This window comes from Pogona vitticeps, chromosome 1 (genome assembly GCF_051106095.1).
Source record: "Pogona vitticeps strain Pit_001003342236 chromosome 1, PviZW2.1, whole genome shotgun sequence".
Classification (NCBI taxonomy): Eukaryota; Metazoa; Chordata; class Lepidosauria; order Squamata; family Agamidae; genus Pogona; species Pogona vitticeps.
In genome coordinates, this window is record NC_135783.1 from 20,910,752 (window position 1) to 20,927,485 (window position 16,734).

Consider the following 16,734-nt stretch of genomic DNA (forward strand, 5'->3'; position numbering starts at 1 on the left):
GAGAATTTCTCTACTAGAGAATTTTGGATTTAAAAAGGGAGTTTCTAGGAATTTGGGTAGCAGAGGATAAGGCAGGAAAAAACACACCAAAATGTGGAGAAATAAGCCTAGTCTCACCGAACACCTACCCTAATTTGAACAGAAATCTACTGTGTTGTATGGTTAAAAATCACTATAGAAGCATTTAACGTTTTTTAAAAGGTGTCTTTACTTTCAGTAACCATTCGTAGTTGCAGTCAGAGGAAAAGGGTGGGGTGGAGCATGCAGAAGCCCCTGTATGTTTGCTGTTTGGAGGATGGTTGCAGGAGGAAGAGGGAGGTATCAACAAAACAATGGAATGAAAAGCAAACAGAAAGTGTATGGGGGTTTGCCTCAGATGTCAGAGATGGGAAAGTACTGTAACCCTTGTTCATGTTACCAGCAAATAAGAATTACTGTACATTACACTATAAAGCCCCTCTCACTGATATCTAGTGTTAGTACATGCAAGATCCTATCGGTCTCTTCCTCTGAAGAAACTTGGTTACTCTCTACCCCAGTTTGTTTTCCCACAAACATTGTTATGTACCATCAAGTCCCTTCCGGTTTAATGGTAATCATTTGAATCAATAACCTCCAGCAAGTCTTGTCATTAAACCATTCTGTTCATGTTTTAGAAACTAGAGGCCATAGCTTCTTTGCTGACTTATCTCATGCTCAATCTTTCTGTTTTCCAATTGCCTTCTATTTTCTGTAGCATCATCATCTCCACCAGTGAATTTTGTCTTCTCATTATACGTCAGTATGAAACCCTAAATTTGGTTATTTTAGCATATGGTGAAAGTTGAGGCTTGATTTGTTCTAGACCAGATTTATTTTTTTCTGGCTGTCCATGATGTCCATATAGCTCTGCTTCAATATCACATTTCAAATGAACAGATTTTTTTCCTTGTCAGCTTTCTTCATTGTCCAGTTTTCACATCCACACATAATAATCAGAAGTACGACAGTATGGATGATATCGGCCTTTCAGTGATGCATCCTTATTCTTAAGGATCTTGCTAGTTCTTTCATAGCTGCACTTCTGAGTCTGTCTTTCTTTTGATTTCATGGCTGCGGTCTCCATTTGGAATGATGGTTGAACTTAGGAATAGGAAATCACTTTAACAATTTCAGTCTCTTGTTTGTCAGTGTTAAAAGTTATCTCCAGTCATTTATTTTGCCTTCTTAATATTCAACTGTAATTCTTCTTGTGTACATTCTTCTTTAACATGAAGTCATTTCAAGTAGCTGTTGTATTCTGCCAGAGACATAGTATCATCTGCATATCTTATTTATTTATTTATTTATTTATTTATTTATTTATTTATTTACTTACTTACTTACTTACTTACTTACTTACTTACTTACTTACTTACTTATTTATTTGACTTATATGTCACCCATCTAGACATGGTCTACTCTGGGCAGCTCACAACAATGAAAGTAAAAACAATTGACATATAAAACAATTTTACCATCTTAAATTATTGATGTTTCGTCCACCAATTTCTATTTCTATTTCATCAGAATCTAATCCAGTTTCCATATGACAAATTTTGCATATAAATGCTACAAATGGGGATAGAAAATGCACCTGAAATAGGAGGGAAATATTGAATGGTCTTTTATGCACAACTATAGCTGAGCCCTGGCATAGCTTTCTTTCAAAATGTTTCAGTATTGCTCCACCATCTTTGATAACATTCTGAGGTTGCAGTCCACTGGTTTGGAACTTTTAAAGTTGGTGCTTTTTCCAACTTTTAAACCTTAGAGTGGTACTCTGTGCTTGTCCATACACACATTTGTATTCACCACTTGGGAAAGAGACTCTCAGTAGACCAACTGACACCTGGCATTGAGAGTATACCACTCATTGATGCCTGTTATTTTTAATTCTTCCTTCCTATGATAAGGTAGTACCTGGGAGAGTAGTATGGATGGAAACGTGGTTACTAACAGGTTGTACATACAACAATGGCTTGTGCTACTGTGAGTCCCGTGGTGCTTTGCTACGTTTCCATGATATATGCTTAGAAATCCATATGCATCTCCATTTTCTTTCTGGCATGCTTCTGTAAACAATGTTCATGTGAGCAAACTTAAAAGTACTTGTCCCATTACCTGGAATTAAGTACTGATGAAATACCCGTGGTTTGACTCTTCCAAATGGGTATAACTATAACATTTGGAGGTCATAATGGGCTGGATTGTTCCTCACACTGTCAGAAGCTCTTCTGCAGAATGCTTGATCACCAGAATTGGAGTTTCAAGTATATCCCCTGCTTCCAATAAACATGTCGTTCTCATTGAAATAGACTCTGGTAAGGTCACTTCCTAGCACCTTTAATACTTGGATCTGGTATTGTTCCAATAGTGAAACATAGATATTTTTTAAAGTCTAGTGTAATATTGGGCTTTCCCCATGATATTGCAAACTGTCAGTACTTTGATAAATTGAGATGTTAGTTTTTCTCATTTGACAGGGTGACAGTTCAATTTACAGTTCTTTCTAAGCATTTGATGTTCAGATTGCTGAGAGTGGAAACTGGTATTTTTTAAAAAATTGGAATAGGGGAAAAGCAGGCATTTTTCCTCTTTACAATAAAGACAAAACATTTCTTTGCTACAGAATCTCGACAAGCATTGTCTGCAACCACAGGAAAGTACTATTAATATCTCCTAAATGAAAAACAATTACTGTATTATATAATATTAGAAAATTTATGCTGTTCTGCTAGATTTCAGATTTGACACATCTATGCTTAGTCTTTGGACATTTATTTTATCCTGTTGCTACAAGCTATGACCAGATTTTCTCTTGATGGCAGTCAGCCCCAGATCTGGGATTGTGCCAGCATGATACATTTGTTTCTCAAATATTCTCTGTTGCATTCATTTGTCTATGTGTTAGGTAACAAGGGGTGGTATTTAGGTTCAGGCAGACAAAATATAGTGTATGAAGCATTCCTAACTTCTGAAAACAAAAAAGAATGTTAAAATGAAACTAGTCTTTAAGTTTTGGTATGTGGCACTTGCTTTTTGCCGTATGAAAGAACTGTTACGTGAGTAAATAACTTATCCCATTTTCTGGGAGTACAAACTGGTGAAATACCACAGTTTGACAGTTGAAAAATAAACCATGTACTAGTTAAGAAGCAAGCTTTGAAGGCCAGTAGCATGTTGGAGTTGCTATGGGCTGTCATGTTGCATCTTACCTGTAGTGACACTAGTACGGTTTTCAAGGTATGTGAGAAGAAGAGATTTGAACACAGGTCTCCTAAGTCTTTGTCAGTCACTCTATCCACTACATTACATTGGCTCTCATAGTAGTATGTTCATAGTCTGCTTTACTGTGGAATATTTATTCTATAGTTAAAGGAGATTTAGCATGCCACAAGGCTAGCAGTTGATGTTCTATGGCAATAGCTTTTATACTATGTTGCAGTCATGCAGCTCATGCTATCAGCTGTTTCTGCTATACAGCATTCCAGTCCATCTTCATTGACTTTCTTCTATATATATAGCTAGAAAATATATATATATGGCAATATTCCCTAAAATCTCTTTCTGCTCAATGTGTTTAAGCATTTCATTGATCATTCTATTCTGTGGTTTTGCTTGAACCTTATTTTAGAAAACAATCCAACCTCGGTCTTTTTTTTAAAAATGCACAATATATGGAGAGTTAAATGGTGGTTATTAATATTCCTCCTAAACATCTATGTCATGTTTTTTAAAAAATTACAAGCTTAAGCTTCCAGATATTGAATGTAATCTCAGGTCAATTCTGTTCTTACTGCACTTAATTGTAATGCAGTTCTTCCTCTGTGGCTTACAGTGTATTAGCCTTTTATTGCCTATATACTTACCTGCCCTGTATTTCCCTGCTGTTTAGATCAGTGGTTCTTAACCTTTGTTACTCGGATGTTTTTGAACTGCAATTCCCAGAAACGGGTACTCTTCGTATATTCTGGGGACGTGATGGCGCTGCGGGCTAAACTGCAGAGGCCTGTGTTGCAGGATCAGAAGACCAGCAGTCGTAAGATCAAATCCACACGACGAAGTGAGCACCCGTTGCTTGTCCCCAGCTTCCGTCAACCTAGCGGTTCGAAAGCATGCAAATGCAAGTAGATAAATAGGTACCACCACGGTGGGAAGGTAACAGCGTTCCGTGTCTAAGTCGCACTGGCCATGTGACCACGGAAGATAGTCTTTGGACAAAAACGCTGGCTCTATGGATTGGAAACGGGGATGAGCACCGCCCCCTAGAGTCGAACACGACTGGACAAAAATTGTCAAGGGGAACCTTTACCTTTACCTTGACCTTGGTATATTCATCATTGCTCAGGTGGCCCAAGAGAACTTAAATACATAAAGTCTCAATAGTCTTTCACTAAGATCTTCATGTTATGTTGTTTGAATACCATGTAATAGAGATATTGTTTATCATTGTAAAAGAACATATTCCACACTTCATTTTTTCCAGAAAAAAACAAAAACAAAAAATGGCTTTGGGAAAAAACAGGGGGGACCCCCCCCCAATTTCTCTGCCCCCCGCCTTCCCCTTTTTAGGCCCAAATCCTTTCTCATGTTCATTTGGGTCTTGTACCACCTGCACATAGCTAACTGACAGTCTGCCCTATCCAATTGGAAGTACTTCTAGATGTCAACAGTCTTCTCTGAGCCACAGCATGTGGTAGAAGGAGCAGGTGCTGGCTGCTTTATTTCAGCCTTAGCTACTTTAGCTAAGATTACCTCACTACTGACTTAACTGGTGTACTTTTTCCCCCTTTGGAACTAGAAGTGCTGTTCTCTCTGTTGCCTAGTCTTGTGATGTCTTGTGTGTGTTTGCCTGTCAGTTTGAGAATTTTCACAGGAAATTTTAAGCTGCCTCACAGATTCTGCCTGTATTCTAAAATGTCATGTCACTCGAACATGTTTAATTAATTAGAAAATATAAGGAAAGGTTTTGTAATAACGGCAGGAGAGTTTAATATGGTAACAGATCGAGGGAAAATGAATCAAATCCTACTGAAAGAGAAAAAGAACAACATTGCAATTTTGAATAGAAAGATAAAGAAAACTGATTTGAAAGATGTTAAGTTGAAATATTTTGCTATTTATCCAAGTAGCTTCTTCAGTCTGAGGAGAGTTGGTAGGAGACCCCTGACATATCCTCCACCTTGGTTTCACTTCCCCCTGGTCTGAATAGGCCCATTAGAAGGACAAAGAACTGGGGGTGAGTGCAATTCCCACTTATGCAGTCCTTCTCTGCCCGTTGTCATGGGTCTTCAATAGTGGTCTTTCTGGTGGGTGTGGTCCTAATCTTTCTGGGGACAGATGAAAGGGCAGCATGATAAATAGGGCACAGATTGTATCTAAAGCCTCCACCCCTGTTGAATGAGAGATTTTCTATATGCACATGTATGGCTTTCCTGACCCCTCTCAAACCACCTATCTTCTCAGTCCAAAATGAGTACATCTTGATCATCAAATGAGTGTCCTTTGTCCTTCAAACAAAGGAACAGTGCTGATTGTGGCCCTGAGCCATTGCCCTTCCTGTGCTGGGCCATTTTTCTGTTTAGTGGCTATTTGGTTTCTCCAATGTAGAGCTCTGAACACTCCTCTTTGCACTGGACTGCATATATTGTGTTGCTCCTGTTGTGTTTTGGCATCCCGTCTTTTGGGTGGACTAAGTCTCAGCCTTAGTGTGTTTGTGGGTTTGAAGTCACCTGTGCACTTCAAACCCACAAACACACTAAGGAGCCTATTCAGACCAGGAGGAAGTGAAACCAACCTAGAGGATCTGTCAGGGATCTCCTACCAACTCTCCTCAAACTGAAGAAGCTACTTGGATGAGGAGCAAAATGTTTCAACTTAGCAAGAAAGAAATCCAGTTGCCATGACCCAACTTCCAGATAACCACACCTGGATGACTTGAGAATCGTCACAAATGATTTGAAAGATGTTTAGAAAGAGTTGAAAGGAGATGATAAAAAGTTATTCTTTAGTACATAAAAGCAACGCCAGGATAGATTATATATTTGTATCTAAAGATGTGGTTTCTGGAATGATTAATACTGATGTAGGTATTATAAAAGATTCCCAGTGTGGTGTAAGGAATAGACTGGCGGATTAGGACTCTAGAGAACAGGGTTCAAATCACTGCTCCTCCATGGAAACTCACTGGGGAAGTAGAACTGGTAAAACCACTTCTTAAATATCTTACCTCAAAAGCCCTATTGACAGCACATAACACACACAGGTATTATAAAAGTAACTGGTCATGCTTAGTTGAATATGGATATTAAAATCAGATGTGATTATAGCTAAAAGATCTTGGAGATGGTGTTGACCCCTTCCTAGACTTTTGATTTGGAGTAGGCGCCTTTGAATTTTGTGCCATAGCCTTCATTGGCTGCATGACAATCATGAGTACATCCCAAATATATTGGCTGGAATCCTGCTGCTTAGTATAGTAAGTTACAACAAGAGTAGGCCCATTGAATCAAAGGAATGTACAGAGGAATTGAGTCACCAAATCCCTATTGATTCAGTGGGCCTACTTGAGTTGTGGCTTATGCTTAACAACAGGATTTCAGCCATTGAGTGTGACACTCATGATGTCTCTTTTGTTCTGACAGACTAAATGATGTATGAGAGAAGGGTGAATCACTAGTCTCTCTGTCATTATCTAGTTAAAGCTATATGGACTACTAACTTGTGCAATTATTTTGGAATTTGTTGTTGTTTGTTCAGTTCGTCGTGTCCGACCCTTCGTGACCCCATGGACCAGAGCACGCCAGGCCCTCCTGTCTTCCATGTTGAAAGAATTTTGCATTATTTAGGAATAGTTTTGCATTATTTTGTTTTTTTCAGTGGTCTATCCAGCTGTTGTGTTGAAACCCTAGCAAAGGGAGTTGTTTTTGGCAAAAGACAATCATTTCTAGATATCTGAACTTGACTGTGAAATATTTAGTCCTCCCCTTTTATCTCAAAAAGTTGAGAATTCAGTGAAACGGATAATGACAGCAAAGAAAGGAGAAGGCCTTTGTTGAGTCCAATCTCACAACTTGCAGCTTGGATAATTACAGTGAAGGAATCATATGCCACTGTTTCCATTGCATCCACAGTCTCACCTGCTCAGTTTTTTTAAATGTTGGTGGTGGGTAGAGGGCCTTTGTATTCTGCCATTTTTAAGAAGGTTTAAAGGTTAGAAACCTTTATTGCTTGCTCAGGATCATTTTTCTCCTGAATTTGTTGATAAAAGTGTTAACCTCTCCTCCAAACTTGGCATCACAATCATTTCATTTAATAGCACAGCTTCATTTCAGTTTAAAGCCACCTCAAATCAGATTTTATTGGATAAACTGACATCCAGGGAGATGGTGAGAAAACATGCTTCTATTATCCTACATGTGGAAGACAGGAGGGCCTGGCATGCTCTGGTCCATGGGGTCATGAACAGTCGGACACGACTTAACAACTAAACAACAAATTATCCTACATTGTATCTATCGGACATGTGTCCATTGTGGCTTTTATTGAAGATGTGGCAGAATGGTAGGACTGCTGGATGAATAAATTATTGAAGGAGGTGAGCTGTTCCCACTATCCTAGAAGAACCAGTGTTGGGCTGCAGCATTAAGAAATTGTAAGTAATCAGTATTGATCAAAGTGACCAGACTCAGGCTAAACAACTGCTAAAGTACTCCTAGATTATCTCAGTCACTGAGAGCTATTTTAATCTGTTTTAGTGAGATAGCTATGGCTAACTTTGTTAATAATCTTCACTGGGAGACAGATGCAGAAATACAGCTTTGTGGATAATCTTGGACTTTTCAGGTTTGCTGCATTTACCAGTGGTTCAGTGATGGCTGCTACTAAGGATGGCCGAATCTCCCCGTTTCTCTTTCTCTCAGTTTCTCTTTTTTCTAGTCATATATTCATTCTACTTCTGCAAAAAGTTACAATTTATTTTTTACTGCAGTTTTCTCTTAGCAATTTATTTTTGCACACATTTTTGCTTAGTATATTGCTTTCCCCGAAAATAAGACAGGGTCTTAATTTTTGCAACAAAAACCACATTAGGTCTTATTTTCAGGGAATTTTTTTTTTCATGTACAGGTAACTACATTTATTCAAATACAATCATGCCATCTTCTTCTGGTTGCTGCACAATGGTGGAGGGCTGAGTTTCACTTAACTTGGGCTTTTTTGGGGGGTAGGGTTTATATTATGAGCATCCTGTAAACTCATACTAGGGCTTATTTTCAGGTTAGGTCTTATTTTCGGGGAAACGGTATGTTTTCCAAGTAATTATCCAAAGTATGTAGTTTAAATTTTATTTTCACCGAAGGAGGTGTTTATACTTCCTCTAGAATAAATATTTGTGTGGTGGTGTTGTAGGTTCAGTCAGAGAACTACACTGTAGAATTTTAAGACTAAAAACTGAAGAATGACTGTCTTTCAGTTTGTGTATTGATCTGGAAAGGGAAAATTAGGTAAGTTTGCTGGAAAAGCTTACATAGGATTCCTCAGGGATCAGATTTATCTTCTGTGTAAACCACTGGGAGGAACCTGCTTGAGCTTTGAGTGCGTCATCATTCTTGACTGACTTTTGAAATCAATAAACCTGCAACCAGCAAATATTCATAAAATTATATGTTAAATAAATCCATTGTGAAGCATTTTAAAATAAAACGTTCATTTTAGTCACTCAGAATAGAATGAATAGTCAGACTTAATAGTGGAGGGCGGTACCTCTGAAAATCAGTAATGGGTTAAAGAAGGTGAAATAAATTGAAATTTAATAAGGTTTCTAGCAAATTTTGATGGAATCTGACTGGGTGTGTTGTATTTATCCCTCTACTGAGATAATTGTTGCTGGTTTAGCTTTTGTCATTCACTCTGATTGGAATAATATAATGTTTTCAGTATTGGTCTTCAATTTAAAAGTACGTGTTATGTGAGAATCCATTTATGAATTCTTAAATACATAATAATTATTGCAGATATATAGGCTTGCAACCATGAGCTTGTTTTAATGTACTATATTTTAGGCCTCAGTATGCAATGAGTGGCTTAAATTTTTATCATTTAGCTTCACTACCTTTGTAATTCAGAAGACTTCCAGTTCAGGAAACATAAAATAAAATAAAGATGCTTTACTAGAGCATTGCTTTGACAGACCATACATTTATCTCCAAGACTGCAAAATGACACCACCGCTGATTGTGTCTTCAGTTGTCCATATGATGTATGTCATGTCTTGTTATTATAACATTGTCTGTGCCAGCTATATCTGAGCTGTCAGCTTTCCCCCCATGTCTTCAATGTACAGATGACACAGCCAGAAGGGACATCTCTGATTGCATTTCTTCCAAGCCTTTGTACTAGTAAAAGCAGTCACTCAGATAAATCTGTTAACAAGAGAGAATCTTTGGCAGAAATGCTGCTACAGATTCTGAGAATTCTGCATTCCAGATCCTTCCCCACCTTACCTTCTGCTTTGCGGAAGCATTTTCATAAGTAATAGTGAAGTGGTTGAATTATCAATACTTATTAAATCCTGCTTCGTCACTTTTTGCCACCAGATTGGATATGATTGACACCATTAAGGCACACTTAAGTTTATATTTGCCCTTACAGAATGGTACGGTATTGCCAGCAACTCAAGATATACTGATTTTTGCTACCACAATGTTACATTAATAGATGTTCTGTATCCGGTACAGGTCCTGTGATAGAACGCTAGGTCAAGTGAGGTTAGGCAAAGGGCTGGTGAAGAGCCAAAAGACAATCCCAAGGGAGCATCTGGGATAGATATCCAAGAATTACAGATGGAAACATGCCAGTGCTGTATAAGCAAGTTAGGATGAAGGGAAAGTGTCAGAGAGCAGGGAATTTTTTTAACTCAGATCTTGGTTCTCCCTTGGACTATAAGAACTTCCCTTTTTGCCTCTGCCTGTCAGTTTGTCACTTTCCAGCCATCTTTATTTTTTAGTTTCCTTGCTTTATTCACAGGGAATCCTCAGTTGTAAAGGATTTGCCCTTGGTCAAGGGAATTGTTTTCTGCCCCCAAAGCAGAATCTTCTCCTGCACTTCCCTCTGTCCCACTCTGGAACTCACTGATGAAAATATGGGCCAGGTAACTGCTGCCTCTTTGACAAGATTCCTGCTGCCCTGTTTGTTGCCTTTCTGCTTGGGCATGAAATTTATAAATACAGCTACATTGCATACATCAAGAAAACAATGTATGGCGTGTGATAAATAGCAAGCATATCAATATACTGTTCCTGGCCTAGGGAAGCTGTGAGGGAAGATTGCCTCAATAAGGGTGAAAGTCATGTTTAAATGATCTCCTAGCTATATGTGAGCCACTGAGGTTGACATGTTTACCTGATTTTATGTCCTCTTCGTTAGTTTAGCTGCTCAATAGTGGCTGGTCCTTTTTTTGATTGAGGCTGACGTAAGTGGATCATGCAAAGATACAATCTGACTTCTGACATTGCTGAGAATTCTTTTATTCTGGCAGATTTTTGTCATATATGCCACATAAAGTTTTGTGGTTTTTTAAAAATGAAATTATAATTTCACAGTGTTGCTAACCAACCTGAATACTACGCTTGCACTAGAACAGTGCTATAATTAGGCTTATATCATACTTCTGCATCAGTTTGTCTTTGAAAGCAGAACCATGTGGATTTGTGTTTGCATTTCAATTGGTTTCAAAATGAAGATAGTCTTCCAAAATTATATGATTGGATCTTATCCTTCAAAGGTTTTCAGCCAAAATAGAGGCCTGGATGGATATTTGGTGTTACACTCAAGGTAAGTGTTATGATTAGCAGAATGACATCTTTTGGACTTATAATTATGACGATGATTTGTGTCTTGTTTAGCTGAAGAAGATTGGAGGTGGTGGCTTTGGGGAGATTTATGAGGCCATGGATCTTTTGACCCGTGAGAATGTGGCTCTGAAGGTGGAATCAGCTCAGCAGCCCAAGCAAGTTCTGAAGATGGAAGTGGCTGTATTGAAAAAGCTACAAGGTATTAGAAAAATTCATTTTGGAAAGAATATATTTTAGAGCATATATTGCTTTTTATGTATATTTGCAAGAATGTGCCACTGGAGACCAAGATGAAGATAATCTGCACTAAATTATTCCTGATTACAATGTACAGTTGTGAAAGCTGGACAGTGAAAAAAGTTGACAGGAAGAAATGACTTATTCAAAATACAGTGTTGGAGGAGAGCTTTGTTGTTACCATGGACCACCAGAAAATAAGTGAGCTCCAGGTCAAATCAAGCTTGAATTCCCCCTAGAAGCAAGAATGTTTAAATTGAGGCTATTGTACTTCTGGAACATCTTGAAAATACATGAATCATTAAAAAAGACAATGAAGAGAAAAGTTGAAGGCAGTCAGTAAAGAGGAAGAGCAAATAAGAGGTAGAATTACTCAATAAAGAAGCTACAGCCTTACAAGTACTAAGTGGGGCTGTTGACGATAGGACTTTTAGGAGGTCATTGATTGATAGAAGCACCATATAAATCAGAAGCGGCTTGGTGGCACATAGCAACAAACATTTACTTTTAAACTTATGAATTTAATTTGGTATGAAAACTTTTAATTCAAAAAACCCTGTAAACATTATTATAATATGTTCATTTCTAAAATATTTCATCCTTAGTTTTTTCTAATATTACAACTTATTCTATTATGTTTTACTATCATAATATTATATTCTTAACTTTGTATCTGTTTAATTAATGTTGTGAGCCACCTTGCGTCCTACATGGAAAGAAAGATGGAGAATACAATAAAATAAATTAATAAAGATAAATAAGTAAGGTCTGATTAATGACATGTATTGGCATCTGTCTTTATTGTTTGCAGGAAAAGATCATGTTTGCAGATTTATTGGCTGTGGGAGGAATGAGAAGTTTAACTATGTTGTTATGCAGCTTCAGGTGAGTTCTTCTGCATTCTGTTTTTCTAGGATTACACAAGTATGATTGTGAGATTTTGTTTGGTAGCCAGGCAGCACTTCAAGTTGGCTGGATTCATGCATAAGCACAGTTTCTTCATAATGTGCTGTATTATGGGGAGAAGCTTTTTTAAACAGAGTAATCCCTACACAGAGAACATTATGAAGAATCTAGAGAGAGGAGGGTTCTCACTTTGAATTGTGTAAGAGATGTAGTTCCTGTCTTTTTAAAAAGAGTCCTCCATAATGTTTCATGTTTAACTAGTGGAAATGGGGTGGAAACTTTAAAATTAGTATTTCAGTGATGAGTTAAACCAGATATTTGCTCATTTTGGAACCATGTCTAATGCACTGATTTGATTGCAATACTTCAGCAAGTTGTATAACAATGGTTTGCTGTTGTGAGAGGAAGGCAGTTTGATGAAGGTGCTAGGATGAAGCCTCACACCATCTTTTAAACTTCAGGTGGATTCTTGTAAAACAAGGTCTTTAACAAAATGCTTAGGGCAAAATCATCTTGGAAATCACAGAGCATAATACTTCTGTGGGTGTAGCACTCTATATGATCTCCAGCTTGTAGTTATGTGAACAAGAGACTGATTGGTTCAAAGCAGCAGGGTTTCCATTTGAGATAGAGGTAGTACAGTGGTGCCTCGCAAGACGAGGTTAATGCATTCCGCAAAAATCGCTGTCAAGCAAAATCGTCGTTAAGCGAAACACGGTTTTCCATAGAAAAGCATTGAAAACCGGATAATCCGTTCTAATGGGAACGGATTGTCATCGTAAAGCGAAAATCGCCATAGGAAACATCGTTAAGCAAAACGCGTTTCCCAAGCGAAGACAGCCATCTAACGAAACAGCGACCATTTAAAAACCCGTTGTGAAGCAAACCTGAGCTGTCAAAACATCGTAAAGCGAAAATCGCCCATAGGAAACATCGTTAAACGGAGCGTAAGATCGCTCCGAAAACCTCATCGTAAAGCGAATTCATCGTTAAACGAAGCAATCGTCTAACAAGGCACCACTGTACATATTCTTGCGCAAATAGAAGGGAGAGAGCAGTTGCATATCCATCAGACCATTAACCATATAGTAAAATCAAACTGGATGTTATCCTTTCTGTTTGTTTGTTTGTTTGTTTGTTTGTTTGTTTGTTTGTTTGTTTGTTTTACATCCTGCCCATCTAGATTGAAGTCTACTCTGGGCGGCTAACAAAGTTTAAATCTGAGCAATGTCCTCTTCATTTCTTTTAGGATTTTTGTCCTCTAGACATTTTAACATGATTTTAACTCTGTTTTGAATCCCTTCTGAGTGGAAGTGCCATCTAGTTCTAAACACAGAAATCCCAAGTAGTCATGATCACAGCTGGCCTGTGATACTTTGGCCCCTGAGAAACCCAAAAAAGCATTTTATGATAAATTTAAAAATATGATGCCTTCTGCCTCTTCATTTCATTATACCTTGTGATACAGCCATGGTCATGGCTGTTATTTAGGAAGACTGACAAACACTGTGTGCTATTGTTTCAACCAGAACTAGTCACCTGACAGTGCAGAGGCGGACCCAAGCCATATTGCTGCTTTAGATGAAGACCAAGCTGACTTCCTCACCCCTGTTTCATATATAGAATCATCAAGTGATAAGAGTTGGAAAGGGCCTCTAAGGCCATAAAGTCCAACCTCCTGGTCATGCAGGAATCCAAATCAAAGTACAGTAGATCTTTGATGCCTAATTTTCTCTTGAATGTTTCCAGCACTAGAGCACTTAGTGTCTCCAAGGTAATTAGTTCAATTGTTGTACTGCTCTTCACTGGAATTTTTTCCTGATATTTTGCCAAAATCTGGCTTCCTGTAATTTGAGCCCATTGTTAAGTGTCCTTCATTCTGAGATGATTGAGAACAGATCCTGCCCCTCTTCCTCATACTGTATACTATCTTTTAAGTACAGTATATGAAAAGAGTTACCCTATCTCCCCTCAGTTTCCTTTTCTCATGACTAAACATGCCCAGATTTTTTAGTCTGTCCTGATAGAGCTTGGCTTTCAGTCCCTGATCATCCTTGTAGCCTTCCTCTGAACTTTTCCCAGCTTGTTTGCATCCTTCTTAAAATGAAGTGGGAACTAGAACTTCATGGGATTTGGGGATTCATTTCACTCAATGCAGCCTAAAATAGCATCTGCCTTTTTTATAGCTGCATCAATTGGTTCATATTCAGCTTGTGATCTGCAACAATCCAAGATCCTTCTCACTCATAGTATTACTGAACCAAGTATCTTTCATCTTGTAACTTTTTTAAATTTTAAAACTACAACAACTAATAAACAGTAAAGCATAAGATAAACAAAACTAAAAGAAAAAAACAAACTACATACACAGTACACCCTGGGAACATTAAGCAGTACAGTGGTGCCCCGCAGAGCGACGTTAATCCATTCCGGATTAATTGTCGCTATGTGGAAACATCGCTAAACGGAACGGAAAAACCCATAGGAACGCATTAAACTTCGTTTAATGCGTTCCTATGGGAATAAACTCACCGTTCAGCGATGTTCCTCCATAGGGGTGGCCATTTTCGGTGCCTCTAAAGCGAGGCAACACAGCGGGGCGGCCATTTTGGAACCGCCGACCAGCTGACCGAAAATGGGGCCTTTGGCATTTTCCCCCAGCTGAGCGGCGGGAGCTTCAAAGGCCCGCCGCTCAGCTGGGAGAAAATGTCGGCAATCGGTTGGTGGTGGCTTTGGAAGGACCCCGAAGCCACCGCCGACCGCCAACATTTGCCTTCCGAGCTCTCAAAGGGCTTCCCCCCAACATTGGAGAAAGCCCTTTGAGAGCTTGGAAGGCTCTCAGCGGCAGCGGGGGCAGGGTAGGGGGTGTACAGATGGCTTCCAGGTGAAGCACTGGAAGCCATCTGGACCCCCCTACCCTGCCCCCGCCGCCGGGAGCCACGTCGCACCCGCCTATCCCAGCCATGTTGGGACTCCCGGAAGTCCGAGCATGGCTGGGATAAGCGGGTGCGGCGTGGCTCCCAGCGGCGGGGGCAGAGTGGGGGGGGGGTCCGGATGGCTTCCAGGCAAAGCACTGGAAGCCATCCGGAACCCCCCCCTGCCCCCACCGCCGCCGCTTGGAGCCTCCCCGCGCATCCAAGCGGCGGTGGAGAAGCCTTCTCCCGAGGCCTCTTGGAAGCATTGGCCACGAAAATGCCGGCGAGCGCTTCTGAGAGGCCTCGGGGGAAGGCTTCTCCTCCACCCCTCAGACGTGCTGGCCGGCATTTTCGTGGCCAGCGCTACTGAGCTGCGGCGGAGAAGCCTTCCCCCGAGGCCTCTCGGAAGCGCTGGCCGCGAAAATGCTGGCCAGCGTGTCCGAGTGGCGGCGGCAGAGCCTTCCCCCTCCTCCCGACTCTGCCCGACCCACCCCTCACCCTCATCTCCGCCGCCACTGCTGGGTTTCGGAAGCCACTTCCAAAGCCCAGCGGCGGCGGCGGCGGAGAAAGGAGTGAAGGGTTGAGAGGAGGGCAGCCGGGATCCGCCTCGCGGCCGGCTACCCCATCTATTGTCTTTCTTGTTGATACATTTGCACCAATTAACATGACTACCACTTCAAAAATAAATATCACAATTATTAATCCATTAATTTTTAGTGATAGAATGTGTGTATGAAGATTTGATACAGTATATACACACTTCTCCTGTCCTTTATGTATGACACTGAAAGTTCTTCTCCACTGTAACTAAATTTCAGATTCTAGCAGCCACTGCTGACTGAGGCAGTGAAACAGACATAAATAATTTTTTTACAAGCCAACAAAGCTCCTGAACTGAAGAGGAATGAAGGAAATGTTGATTTCCCCAATCACTTTATGTGAATCATAAAAATTAATTGAGTAGAACAGAAAAAGAGTTGTTAAGCAGATGGTGTAGTTCACTTTTTCTGTAAATTTAATTCTGTTCTTTTGAAACCATTAGTCATTTGCATTGATATGTCACCAGCCCATTTTCAGGACAGATATAAAAATGGCATACTGAGGTTTTGACTGCATGGGACTGGCTTCTGGAGATACTGCAAATATTTTCCAACACATATCTGTTATGCAAGAAGTGGAATTGGCATTCAGACTCTTCTTTAAATGTGATCATCAAAGCAACAATATAATGAAGCTCCAGGTGTTTTTCTTATAATCATTAATTTAAAAAGGAGCCAAAATGCTTTTTATAGTATTATTATATATTATTCCGGGGGCCTTTGAAGAGAGTTAGGCAAAGGAACGGTATTTTATTTTATTTATTTTTCCGGCTTTTACGCCGCCCATATAGATTCAACGAATCTACTCCGGGCAGCTTACAGTCTGAGTATATAACAAAAATTAAAACAACAATATCAACAGCATAGAGTAGTTTGCCCAAGATCACCCAATGAATTTCTATAGTTGTGTAGAGATTTTGATTTCTGAAATAGAAAACACTCACTGTGACAACCTCTGTCATAAACACTTGCTGCATTACAGGATCAAAGTATGAGATTGTCCTACTTGTCCACTTCTACCCTTGACAACTGAGTGAAGAATATGGATGTGACCACAACTACGCACATCTGGTACACATACTTAGGTAGCATCTTGAATGACTGTAAAAGCTATGGGAGCAATGGTCATTGTAGGAGAAGGAGCACAACTCAGAAAAAAAAATTGGGTCATAGTGACATATGGGCCGCATTCTTTTTCTCTCT

The 16,734-nt window shown here is 39.6% G+C and overlaps 1 protein-coding gene across 2 annotated transcripts in view; it reads left to right on the forward strand.

The window, feature by feature from the left end:
- The window catches only part of TTBK1 (tau tubulin kinase 1), a 126,802-nt gene that overhangs the window by 27,549 nt on the left and 82,519 nt on the right, over positions 1 to 16,734 (forward strand). For both annotated transcript variants that reach the window (XM_072989176.2, XM_078382903.1), the window contains exons 3-4: positions 10,926 to 11,073; positions 11,923 to 11,996. In XM_072989176.2, coding sequence (XP_072845277.2) covers positions 10,926 to 11,073; positions 11,923 to 11,996 — 222 coding nt within the window. The remainder of the gene's footprint in view (positions 1 to 10,925; positions 11,074 to 11,922; positions 11,997 to 16,734) is intronic.